This window comes from Choloepus didactylus, chromosome 19 (genome assembly GCF_015220235.1).
Source record: "Choloepus didactylus isolate mChoDid1 chromosome 19, mChoDid1.pri, whole genome shotgun sequence".
NCBI classification, from domain to species: domain Eukaryota; kingdom Metazoa; phylum Chordata; class Mammalia; order Pilosa; family Megalonychidae; genus Choloepus; species Choloepus didactylus.
The window spans coordinates 66,282,566-66,295,670 of NC_051325.1; the positions used below are offsets into that span (position 1 = coordinate 66,282,566).

General features: G+C 61.4%; 1 protein-coding gene across 6 annotated transcripts in view; it reads left to right on the forward strand.

Moving 5' to 3' along the window:
- Positions 1-13,105, forward strand: part of MYT1 (myelin transcription factor 1) — a 62,444-nt gene that overhangs the window by 24,620 nt on the left and 24,719 nt on the right. For all 6 annotated transcript variants that reach the window (XM_037811646.1, XM_037811651.1, XM_037811652.1 and 3 more), the window contains exons 3-9: positions 2,044-2,098; positions 2,965-2,995; positions 6,280-6,342; positions 6,580-6,827; positions 7,730-8,539; positions 10,270-10,404; positions 12,571-12,661. In XM_037811646.1, the coding sequence (XP_037667574.1) occupies positions 2,044-2,098; positions 2,965-2,995; positions 6,280-6,342; positions 6,580-6,827; positions 7,730-8,539; positions 10,270-10,404; positions 12,571-12,661 (1,433 nt within the window). The remainder of the gene's footprint in view (positions 1-2,043; positions 2,099-2,964; positions 2,996-6,279; positions 6,343-6,579; positions 6,828-7,729; positions 8,540-10,269; positions 10,405-12,570; positions 12,662-13,105) is intronic.

The following is a 13,105-nucleotide window of genomic DNA, read 5'->3' on the forward strand; positions in this document are numbered from 1 at the left end:
GTCTACACCCCACTGTGTGTGAGGACCCCCAGCATGTCTACACCCCCCCGAGCGTGAGGACCCCCCAGCCCATCTACACACCACTGTGTGTGAAGGTCCCAGCCCGTCTACCCCCCACCCCACCATGTGTGTGAGGACCCCCAGCCTGTCTACACCCCACCGTGTGTGAGGACCCCCAGCCCATCTACCCCCAGCCCATGTGTGAGGGCCCCAAGCCTGTCTATACCCCAACCCCCGTGTGTGAGGACCCCCACCCCTTCTACCCCCCACCCTACCATGCATGAGGACCCCCAGCCTGTCTACACCTCCCCATGTGTGAGGACCCCCAGCCCGTCCACACCCCACCCCACCATGCGTGAGGTCCCCCAGCCTGTCTACACCCCACCCCACCATGCATGAGGACCCCCAGCCTGTCTACACCCCACCGTGTGTGAGGACCCCCAGCCCATCTACCCCCACCCCATGTGTGAGGGCCCCAAGCCTGTCTACACCCCATCGAGTGTGAGGACCCCCAGCCCGTCTACCCCCACCCCACAGTGTGTGAGGACCCCCAGCCCCTCTACACCCCACCATGTGTGAGGACCCCCAGCCTGTCTACACCTCCCCATGTGTGAGAACCCCCAGCCCATCTATACCTCCTTGTGTATGAGGACCCCCAGCCCATCTACACCCCATTCCCCATGTGTAAGGACCCACAGCCTGTCTACACCCCACCGTGTGTGAGGACCCCCAGCCCATCTACCCCCACCCTATGTGTGAGGGCCCCAAGCCTGTCTACACCCTGCTGTGTGTGAGGGTCCCAAGCCTGTCTACACCCCATCGAGTGTGAGGAACCCCAGCCCATCTACACCCCACTGTGTGTGAGGACCCCCAGCCCGTCTACACCCACCTTGTATGTGAGGACCCCCAGCCTATCCACACTCCATCTTGTCTGAGGACCCCAGACCATCTACACCCACCCTGTGTGTGAAGACCCTGGCCCTGCCCCTGCGGCTGGCGCTCCCCAGCCCACCTGCCTCGCCCTCCCGTGGACTCCAGGACCTCAGTCCTTCCTGCCCAGATTCATCGTGGGCCCTGGATGAGGACCCTGTGGCCATGGCCACTGTTGCCCCTCTGGGCCCCGCTCTGGCACCCTCCTGGGTTCTCCTCTGCAGGCTCCGGATGGGCGCAGGGGTCAGTGCGGTGGGGTTGCCCGTCCTGCTCTGGTCCTGGGAGGAGTGGTGGACCTGTCCTTCTCCCAAGACCACTGCCCGCCTCCAGAGACCCTGCCAACGTGGAGGCCCTGGGCAGTGGCTGGTCCGAGCCGAGGCGTGAGCCCGAGGTGCACGCCGATTTCTAAGTGTTGGTACAAACCAGAGTGCGTAATACCCCATTTCTATCTTTTACATTGATTATGTGTTGAAATGATAACATTTTGGATATACTGGGTTAAATAAAATTTAATATTAAAATTAATTCCACCTGCTATTATTTTTTAACCTCTTTAATGTGGCTGCCAGGACCGTTTGAATCGCACGCTGGATAGTGCTGCCTCGGGCCCCTGTTCTGTGCATCTGGAGCCCACAGATTCAGAAACATGAGTTGGGAGCCCCTCCTGGTGGGGATGGCATGGCCAGGGGATGGGGTCCTCTCGCTGGACCTGACATCAGCAGCACATTTTGAAGCCAGGTGACACTGCTGCTAAAGGCCCTCTCTGGGGTCCCCAGGCCCAGAAACAGGACGGCCCTGGCGGTGAGAACCAGGCCCTGCACGTTGGGTCGGGGCAGCTGGAGATGGGGGCTACTGTGGGGCCAAGGGCAGGTGGGAGACAGAGGTGCCTGGTTCTTTCCTAGAGGCCAGTGGCAGCTCCTTCCTGTGCCCCCGGCCCAGCCCCTCTCCCGTCCTTCGAGTTGGTTCCTTGTCACGCTGGGGCACAGGTTCCACCTTCACCATCAGGACTCCAGGCAGCGGCAGCCCCAGCACCCCCGGCCCCAGGAGGGCCCAGTTCCTATCGGAGGGGCTGGCTGCTTTCCCCTCTACATCACAGCTGTTTTCTGCTTGCAGATGAGCTTAGAGAACGAGGACAAGCGAGCTCGCACGCGGTCCAAGGCTGCCCGAGGTGAGTGCTGCTCCCCACTGCCCCGGCTCAGGTCCCCGGCTGCCTCTCGCACGTTGCAAAGGTCACCTTCCCCCATAGTTTTGCTCAGGAGAAGCAACCCCATGGCCAAGGCTCAAGTCCCCCACGTGCTTCTCCCCCAAGCGGGGCGCTTGGTTTCACGGGCATCTTTGCTGCCTATGTCCAGCCTCTTCTGTCCTTAGGGCTGCTGCCCACAGTGGAGGTGGGGACCGTCTGCTGCACGGGCTGGCGAGGGCAGGGCCTGCCTCAGACTTTTCTGCCTCCCAAGGATCGGTCCTGACCGAGGTGTTGGGACAGACCCACAGGTCGGGGTGGGGAGGGGCTGTGCGCTCTGGACGCGTGTGGCCGGCTCGCTTCCAGGCTCTCCCTGCAGCTGAGAGCACACACGCTCCCACGCTGTGTGGCCCTCGGTGCGGGCCAAGGCTCAAGTGCATCCAGCTCCATCTGTGGCCCCAGCCGGTCACCGCTAGGGCAGTGGGCCCGGCCACTGGCCCCATGCCTCTCCCCTCTCTGGTGAGTCACGTTTCCCGTAGGAAGCAGACTTCCACCCGCAATTGGAGGAGGAGGTGCCCGAGAGCACCCGACCTGCTCCACCGCCAGGGCAGGGGGTGGAGGAGGGAGCGTGTGTCCTCCGGACATGGGTTGGAGGAAGCGGTTCGCTCCGTTAGACCTTGGAGAAGGTTCCTGGAAGGCCTGGGCCCCGCGGGAGGAGCCCAAGCTCACCACGGTTTCCCGGTTTCCCGTGCCTGTTCAGGCAAATCTAGTCGTCGCACTTGACGCGGCTGGTGCTGCCAGGCCACGGGCTTCTCTGTTCTCGCCCCAACTGCTTTCCCTCTTTCTTTTACCAGCTCCCCCGGAGACCACAGGTACAGACGTCAGGTAAGCAGGTCTCCAGCACTTGGCCGCCACGGCGGGCTGCCTCTCCACCCGGAGACCCCCCCAGCATCCCGGCATCCACGTGGGGTCCTCCTGGGGTGACACTCCCCACGACCTCCTCCTTTCGCTGGGCCCTCACCCAGCCCATCTGACCCCATTGTCCTGACTTGGCCCCCCGTCCGGAAGTCAGGGATCCGGTCACTCCACACAGCGTGTCCTCCACTGGGCTGAGGCGGAACCAGTAGCTGGTTCCCAGGGCCTAGGCAGAGCCTTGGGGTGCCGGAGACGGGAGCTGTGGGATGGGAAGGGGCGTGATGCAGCAGCACTGCCCGGCCTGGAAGCTGGCGGGAGGGGCCTGGCTTCCCTGGGGCCGGGCAGTGCCCACCCCTCGCCTGCTGCCTTTGGTCTGGGGTCTTGTCTGCTGCCCAGCAGAACTCAGGCCCACGTGTGCCCAGCAGTTGTTGAAGACAGCTGGCCTCGGTTTCCCCCTTTCCCTGGCAGGGGTGGTGACTGCATTTGGGCTGAAGCACAAGGGACAGGAGGTGACCCTGAGGGAGGACTTCTCTGGGTGTCCCTCCAGCTTCCGCCAGCTCCTCGTGTGGCCCCTCCTAGCGGCCTGCCAAGGCCTCCTCTCTGGGGAGTGAAGGGACCCTCCAGAGCCCCCTGCCCCCCCCCCCCCCCCGGAGGCGGCTCACCTCGGTGCCTGCCGCTGGGGCCACCTCCCCGATTGCTCTGAGCTTTCAGACCTCGGGGCTGTGCTTTGCTGCTTCCTCCACCCCCAGGACACACTCTCCGTATAATCTGGCAGGTTTGACGGTTTTTACACTTCCTGCTTGGGAGTAAAGATTCCCATTGGACTGTGAACAGATCCGGGGTAGGAACTGGATAGCAGCTGAATGACGGCTTTTGCCAGTTGGAACATGAGGCCCAGAGGCGAGGACCCCGAGGTTCACCCTCTACCTCGAGCAGACGGGCAGGCGGCCAGCGGCCCCTCCAGCTCTCGGAGCTGCAATGTGGAAACAGAGGGGCTGGGCTGGGGGGCCGCTCCGATGTGCTGGGAACAGGGCTGGCCCTATGAGCCCCACTTGGTAGGAGGGGAAATTGAGGCTCAGAGGGGTTCAAGTTTATGCAGCCGAGGAGCTAAATCACGTAGGCAGGGGGCTCACGTTCCCAGTCCTGTGTTCTCAGTTCCCCGGGAGCTTCCCCGCGCTGGCTGTTCTTGGAGGGAAACACAGCCTGAGGGGCTGGATGTGAAGAAGCAGCGATGCTGGAAGGGGCCAGTGAGCCCAGAGGGGCACCTATGGCGGCGGCCTTGGAGCCGGGAGGCTCAGGCCTTGGAAACAGCCAAGAACATGGAGGAGGAAGTCGGAGAGGCTGGGTCCGGCAGGGGGAGGGCAATCCTCAGGGCAGATGCGTTTGTTTTGGAGCCGAGTGCCCAGAGCTGGCAGGGCAGGCCCTGGAGGGACGTGGCCGGGTTCCGGTGCCCCTCAGGCTCCCTCTGAAGGGGGAGGCCACCGTGCACCTGGATCCGCGGCCTCAGCTCCTTGGAAACCACGAGGCCCTTGGACGTTTTAATGGAGAGATGAGGGGCCCATTCAATGACGTCTTGTGCTCTAGCAACCATCCTCCAAGCTGAAAATTGAAGCTTAGAGCCACGGGCAGGGTGGGATTCTGAGGGGAAGGGGCAGGGCGGCCGTGGCTGGTGTGGCCGGGGGAAGAGCTCCCAGGGTGGGTCTCAGGCTGCTTCCCGCGCTCAGATGAGCTGCTGTCCTGGCGCCTGCATGGACAGCACGGCGGGAGAGGGACCCTGTGCCAACAGGACTTCCCATCAACTCGCTCTTGCGCAGTCTCTCAGGGGGAAAGTCGCTGCGGGGAGCCCTGCACGAGGCATTTCTGCTCTCTGGGCGGCCGCAGGGTGTTTGCGCAGGAACCACCCGCATTGAACACTCTGGGCTCGAGGGGAGACCCCTTTGCCCATGTGGAGAAGGGAAGGACACTTCCACGGACACTGCCTCGGCCTCACCCTGGGGGTCTTCCCTCCTGAGCCGGCCTCCGTCAGGGCACCGGGTCCGCTCTCCGCCTCCAGGGCCAGGGAGATCCTTGTGGACGGACAGTGGCCACACTGTGGTCAGTTCTCCTGAGGAGCCCCACACCCTCTGCCAGGGCTGCTTCTCACGGGCTCCCTCCTCTCGGCCTGCGTCCTGAGTGCACAGGGCCCGGTGTACCTGCCGGGAGCCACGCGGGGGCCAGCGGCAGAGGGAGGACACATCCGGGCCCCCCGTCCCCTCCCGCCCGTGGTGCCCGTGGCCCCAGACCCGCCCGTGCTCTGGCAATCGCTGGCCACATGACCTTGGAGGGGCTGCGGGGGCCGCTCCCTCTCCCGGAGGCGCCTGGCCGGCTCGGCGCTGGGTGGCAGCACCAGGCCCCACAAAGCCACCATGGCGGCTGTCACCTAATTGCCTGATTAGCCCTGTGATTAATCGAGTAATTGGGACCTCCGCTCCAATCCCAGTAACAAGGAGCTGTTTGTGAAAAGTCTCAAGGCTAGATCTTGAGACAGTGGGAGCCAAGGCAGCAGGAAACGGTGATTAGGACAAGGAAAACGCACAGCGAGACATGGCTTGTCCACCTGGCTCTGTACCCTCCCTCCCTCCCTCTCTCCCCCCGGCTCCTCGTCTCCCCATCTCCCCCTCTCTGCCCTTCTCTCTTCCTCCCGGCCGCTCTTTCCTTATGCCCAGGGAGCAGATTTGGAGCTTGTCCTTTGCAACCCCCAGTGGGACCTTGCCATGGCTGCGGGAGATGGGTCCTTCAGCCCCGGGCGAGGAGTGGGCCCTGCAGCCCCGGGCGAGGAGTGGGTCCTGACCAGGGTCCCGCAGGCCTCGGGGGCCACACGGGGGGACACAGAGAAGCTCGGCTTTGGGGCCTGAGCCTCAGGAAGAGGGAGTCCCAGGTCCGGGCCCCTTGGACAGTCTTGGGCCCGGGCACCTGGAAGTCGCACTGCGGTTAGAAAAGTGCCGGCCGTGGGAAAGTCTTCCCTGTGGAGAGGGAAGGACGGCAGGTGCTGGCTTGAGGAGTCTTGAGCGTGTACATAAAGGTCTTTAACTAAACACATGCATAAACCTGGAAGGAGCCATTCATGTGTTTGGATGGGTGAGTTACGTCATTGATTTTAGCAAACTGCTGGCAGCCGTCCGAGGGGCACCACGGGGGTGGTCTACCCCTGAGGTGATGCTGGGGTGTGTGGGCCACCGGCCACCTGTGGTGACCTCTGCTGCCCCTCTCCCCAGCTGCCCCACGCCAGGATGCAGCGGCTCCGGACACGTGCGGGGGAAGTACTCCCGGCATCGCAGGTGAGGCTCGCGGGGCGCGCGGCTGCGGGGCCTCTGGGGGCGAGGCCGACGGGCAGGACAGGGCCGCTCTCTGTCCGGCCTGCAGGCCCCACGTGCTCCAGCTCGGTCCTGCCGTGGCCCAGGCGCTGGGCTGCTGTTCTGAGGTGGACCGGCTGTGGGGGAGGCGGGGGCCGGGGCGTGCGCGCCTTCCCGACGGTGTCCCCAGGCCCTCTGTGCCCAGCCGGCCCTTTCTTCCAGTTTGCAGAGCTGCCCCCTGGCCAAGAGGAGGAGGCTGGAGGGCGCTGAGGCGGAGCGCCTGGGGTCCCAGAGGAAGCCGCTCCCCCTGCGGCTGGCGCTGGGCGAGGGCTGCAGTGTGGACAGCGAAGGCAGCGAGGACGCCGAGGTGAAGGATGCTTCTGTCTCGGATGAATCAGAAGGAACTCCGGAGGAGGACGAGGCCGAGATGTCGGGACAGGAGGAGATTCATCGCCCGGAGCCAGCTGAAGGTGCTTTGTTGCTTTTTCCCCGGAATAAAGAGCGCTCAGTGCGGCCCGCGGCCGGGGGGGCCTTGCTTCGGGCGCGTGAAAGGGCTGCAGAGAAAGCCCTTCCGGCGAACAAGGCAGGTCTGTCCTGATGGTGCTTCTGGGAGAGGGGCCGCCTGGGTCCCGGGACTGAGGGGCGCACAGGCGGCAGGCCGACCCCTGTGTGCGTCTGTGTGTCTGTGCGCACGCGAGAAGACAGACGGGCCGACCGGGGGCTGTGGGACCCCTGCCGGCAGGTCTCCTGGGGGAGCCGCCATCCCAGGCTTGGCAAGCGAGGGTGGGATTCCTTTGAAGGTGGGGGCACCTGGAGAAGCTGGAGGGGAGGGAAGCGAGCCTCGGCCCTCGGTGCATCCTGATGCACGGGGGGCCCAGGGCTGTGCTTCCCGAGAGCCTGGGGGGAGCCCCAAGGCTGCATGTCCAGCCCCTCCCCTGCCTCTTGAAGGGTCTAAGGTGGGTTTTTATTTGATTTTGGGGCCGGCCCAAGGAGAGACTGTGAAGGTCCCTGTCGTCCAATCCCACAGGGCCTGGGCCTAGTTATCACCCGATGAAGCCTAGTTTTAATGCTGAAAGGTTTAGATTTGGGCCAGTTATGAAACAGATTTTAAAAATAAGATTTTCACTTTGCTTGGGGGAGTAGCTCCATTTTATAAAACAGGGTGTACTTCATGGAGAAAACGTGTGTAATATGAGAGGGACACGTATGGAGAATATCAGGGCACTCCTTAGCTTTGGCGCTAAATCAGCGCTCGGCACCTTCCTCCTGAAGTAAGGTCACGCCCCTCTGGGTCGGGGCGGTGGGCTGCGGAGGGCAGAGGTGGGGGCAGAGGCGCTCGGCCTGAGCCCACACGGCCCTCTGGTTTGTGCAGGGAGAGCCTCCGCCAAGCCGGCTCCCGGGGCCATCCCCCTGGGCAGCCCCACCGGCCCCTCCAAGGGCAGCTACAGCAGCTACCAGGAAATCATCGCCACGTCCCTCCTGGACCTGGGCCAGATCGCCAACGAGGGCTTGCCCGGGGGTGACGCGGGCAGCAGCGCAACGCACCTGGCACAGGGGGAGGCTGCAGAGGGGGCCAGCGACGAGGGCGAGGGGGACGTTTTCATCCAGCCAGAGGACGCCGCGGAGGTGGTCGAGGTCAGCAGTGAGCGGCCCCAGGAGCTGTGCCCCGAGTCCCTGGGGGGCACGGCCAGTGGAGAGTCCAGCAAGCGGAAAGACACGCTGGATCATGAGGAGGAGGAGGAGGAGGAGGAGGAGGAGGGTGAGGAGGAGGAGGAGGACGAGGATGAGGAGGACGAGGAGGATGAGGACGAGGAGGACGAGGATGAAGACGAGGACGAGGAGGCAGCCCCTGAGGTCATCTGTGAGGACGCCCCCCATGCCTCTGCCCAGAAGGCCCCCGAGCCCCCCGGCCTCCAGCCCGCCTACCCCATCGTGGTGGAGCTGCGCTCCGACGATGACAAGGACGACACCACGCACTCCCCACAGTCGGCCGCCACAGACGCCTCAGAGCCGGACGATGTGCTGACCCGCGGGAACCTGGGCCTCCTGGAGCAGGCCATCGCGCTGAAGGCCCGGCAGGGGGGCTTGGCGCGGGAGCCGGCCGGGCAGGGCCAGCCGGGCCCTGGCGACGGGAAGGCGGGGAAGGCCCTGGACGGCGCACGGAGGGGCTACTACAGCAAAGGTAGGGCAGGGGGCAATGGCCCCCACAGTCCCCTCCCCTGCCCTTCCCTGGGGCTGTGGGCTCAGGGGTCCCATTTCAGGCAGGATGGGGAAGGAGGCAGGGGTCTGCTGACTGCAGAGGGCTTGGGCCACCGCAGAGCCGCAGCCAACTGCGTCTCCCATGGGAAAGCGGTGCCTTCAGGGGTGCACGGCACTGTGGGGCAGCCAGGCAGGCAGGAGGGGTCTGTCCCTAGTGGGCAGGGGCTGTTGGCTCCAGCTCTGCCTCAAACGGGGCGGGGGAGGGAGAGATGCCCCTCGCCATGTGGTCTGTGTGGTGCAAGGACAGTCAGCCTGGGCTTCTGGGAGGGGGTTTGGGGCGGGGTCAGCACAGTGGGGGAGGGGCTGGGAGCCGGAGGACAGGCCCATCTTGGGTATCAGCTCCTGAGGACAGGCCGGCTCTGCCCTGTCCGGCCGCCATCTCAAGTGCCCGAGCTCTGGGGCCAGTGACGAGGGAGAACCAAGGGCTGTCCACGTCCGCTGGGGGCTGACTCGGGTGCTGGAGCGGAAACCAAAGGTGTGGAGGCACGGACGGGGCCTGGGCGGCGTGAGAGGCCGGACTTGAGTGAGATGGAGCTCGGAGGTGCTGTAAGCTGGAGGCTGGCAGAGACGCTGGGGACAGAGACAGAGGTTCTGGGAAGGCCTGTGCAGGCGAAACAGGCTCAGTGCACTGGTGCTGAAGGGACTCAGGGCAGGATTTCAGGTGACACGGGCCTGGGGACGAGATTGGGTTCAGTGTGTGGTGTCAGGCCGAGGCCTGTGGTGGGCAGCCCACCGATCGGAGTAGTCCTGGGCGAGCACTGAGTGGGGAAGACAGACATCGAAACACCCCAGGAATTGATATCTGGGGGACTCAGGTCAGTGGAAAAGACACTGAGGGATGCAGATGCAGTTCAGGGATGGATTTTGAGGGTGTGGGCCCAGGTGCTGTTGGGGCTGAGCCAGGAGCCCCGGGCAGGGCTGGGTCAGGGACAGATGTCGGGGCACAGAGGCAGGTGAGATTCCAGGACAGTGATGGGCAGAGAGTTACAGACTCCAGAGGCAGAAGCCGGCTCAGACTTGGATGCCAGTTCACTCCGGGCACCCAGAGCTGCCCCTGCTGGGCCCAGCCCTCACCGGGGTTGGGGGCGGCCTGAGCTTGGCCCCTCCAAAGGGGTTAGCTCCACCCAGGGGATCTGAAACGTCGGCTATGCCGGGGTCGTCCGTGTCCTGACAAAGTCCCCTCTGGCCCCACCCTTGATAGAGACCTCCCTGGGGTCAGGAGAGAGCAGATGAGGCCAATAGCCGGTGTTTGGGTCTAAATTTCTGCCCAGTCATGTGCTGGTCATGCAGCCATGAAGAAGTTACTTCACCTGTTTGTCCTCATTCCGGGAGAATCGCAGGGGCGGCTGGGCAGCGACGTCATCCAAGGCCTCGGCCTGCTCCCGGAAGCTGGTGGGCTCACAGTCCAGCAGCCGCCCGAGGTTTGCCCTTAGGAACACCGCATGTCCCGCTGCTTGGTGTCTGGGAGCACCTGGGCCTTCCGTTTCCACAGGATGGTTTCTCCAGGGCCATCTCCCCACCACCCTCCGGTGCCTCTCGGGCTTCTGGGCAGTGTGGGCCCCTTCTCTCTGGACTGCCACACGCCCCACCCTGCTCCCTGCCTCTCACTCAGCTGCCTTGCTGCCGCCAACTGGTGTTTCTTGTGTATTTCAGACTCTTCCAGAGCTGAAAAGCGTGAGATCAAATGCCCAACACCAGGCTGTGACGGCACTGGCCACGTGACCGGCCTGTACCCACACCACCGCAGCCTGTCGGGCTGCCCCCACAAGGACAGGATCCCCCCAGAGAGTGAGTGGCCATCCCCAGCCACTCCCAGACCATGGGGCTCGGGCAGTGTCCACGGGGCTCAGGCGGTGTCCACAGGGAGGAGTGACCTCCCCGGCCCTGCCCACTGTTTGCTCCTTCCACAGCCAAGCCCAGACTCGGGCCCTACGAGGTTGGGAGCACGTACCCAGTGATCCAGAGGCTGGGAGCAGGTGCCCAGTGATCTGGAGGCTGGGAGCACGTGCCCAGTGATCTGGAGGCTGGGAGCACGTATCCAGTGATCTGGAGGCTGGGAGCACGTATCCAGTGATCTGGAGGCTGGGAGCATTGCCCAGCAATCCAGAGGCTCGGAGCAGGCGCTCCGTGGTTTGCCTTGAAGTGCGTGGGCCGGAGCCGAGGAAGGGTACCTCAGATACAGAGTGACCAACGTTAAGGGGAAGGGACGGGGAGGGGGTTTCTGTGGGAGGGGAGAGGGACAGAAGGACAGGAAAAAGACAGAGCAGCAGCAAACTTGAGCTATGAAAGGCTCAGAGGAGGAAGACACTTTTGCTTCATTTTTAGGTCAGAAGCAGTAATTGTGAAAATTAAGCTTAGAATGTACTATGCCACGTAAATAGAAAGTGTGTGTGTGTGTGGGGGGCATGTGTGATTATCTCAATAGATGCAGAAAAGTCATTTGACAAAATCCAGCATTTGTTCTTGATAAAAACACTCAGAAAACTAGGAATAGAAGGGGAAATTTTTTTTAACACAGTAAAAGCCATTTATGAAAAAAAAAACAGCCAATATCAAACTCAATGGCGGAAGGCTGAAAACCTTCCCCCTAAGATCAGAAACAAGATAAAGTTGCTTTCACTACTGCTATCCAACATTGTATTAGAAGTGCCACCTGGAGCAACTAGGAAGAAAAAGAAATAAGCGGCACCCAAATTGGAAAGAAAGAAGTACCTTATACCATACAGAAAGATAAACTAAAATTGGATCAATGACTTTCATAAAAACTTTAAACTGTAAAACTCTTAGAAGGGGCAAATCTTCATGACCTGGGGTTCAGCAATGGATTCTTAGATATAACACCAAAAGCACAAGCAACAAAAGAAACAATAGATAAATTTTATTCTATCAAAACTTCATTAAAAATTTTGCACATCAGGGTAAATTATCAAGAAAGTGAAAAGACAACCTATAGAATGGGAAAAACAGTTGCAAACCACTTGACAGCTTGATATCCAGAATATATAAAGAATTTTTACAGCTCAACAACAAAAAGACAAACAATCCAATTTAAAGATTGGCAAAGGACTTGAATAGACGTTTCTCCAAAGAGCTTATACAAATGGCCAATAAGCACATGAAAAGATGCTCAACATCATTAGCCATTAGGGAAATTCAAATCAAAACCAGAATGAGATACCAGTTCATATCCACTAAGATGGTTATTATTTGGAAAAAAAGAAAAGAAAATAACAAGTGTTGGCAAGGATGTGGAGAAATTGGAACTCTAGTGCATTGTTGGTGGGAATGTAAAATGGTGCAGCCATTGTGGAAAGCAATATGGTGGTTTTCCTCAAAAATCTCAATCTAAAACTACCATAGGACCTGGCAACTCCACTTCTAGGTGTATATGCAAAGAAAGTGAAAGCAGGATCTCAAACAGATATCTGTACACCAATGTTTATAGCAGCATTATTCACAATAACCCAAAGTTGGATACAACCCAAGTGCTCATCAACAAATGGATAAACAAAATGCATCTGCACAATGGAGTATTACGTGGCTGTAAGAAAGAATGAAGTTATGAAAACTGCTGGCAAATGGAAGAAACTTGAAAACATTATTGTCACTGAACAAGCAAGACACATAAGGACAGAAATTGTCACTTATGCAAGATGGCTGGAAATAGCAGATTTGCAGCTAGAAAGCAGATTGCAGGGTGACCAGCAAATGGGAGGAGAGGGGAAGGAGTTTAGAGGGGCAAAGCACAGAACAGCTGGAGGTTTGGAAGCTGAGTCTGGGTCCTGGCACGAGGATGCAGGGGTCCTGGGGGTGGTGGGGGTTGGGGGACGTGCCTTGATGGGCCCCGGCTGGAGGGGCTGGGTTGCCCTGGCGTGGGTCTGCCCCTCCCCTTGGCTGCGCCCCCCGCCTGGCTGTGCCTGTGCCCACTGCCCAGCCCGGCCCCTTCTCTTACAGTCTTGGCCATGCACGAGAACGTGCTGAAGTGTCCCACTCCCGGCTGCACAGGGCAGGGCCACGTGAACAGCAACCGCAACACACACCGCAGGTACCTCGGTACCCTGCCCGGGCGGGGAACCCCATGCCCCACCATCCCCCCTACCTGTCTGCCGTGGGGGCGGAGGCCATGTCGGGGGGAGCCCTGGACACGGGAGGGTTTGGGGGAGGCAGAGCAGCTTTCGGACGTGCTGCTGCCTGTGCCCCTGGGAGCTGGGGGCCCGAGGGAACAGAGGGCTGCGCCGGGGAGGGCAGGAGCCAGGCGCTGACCCTGGGGGCTCCCGGAAGGGTGGAGGCAGGAAGCTCCTCAGGCTAGTTCTGAGCTGTGGGGACCTGGATGGGCTGCTCGGGTGGAAGTGCTGCGGCATGGGTGGAAGCTCCCGGACCCCACACTGGCTCTCGTGCTCGTGGTGCACCCATCTTTCTGGAATGGCACGGAGGAGCTTGGCCTAGAGGCTCACGCTGGCACGGGCCGCCAGGGCCTCCGAGGCCTGCC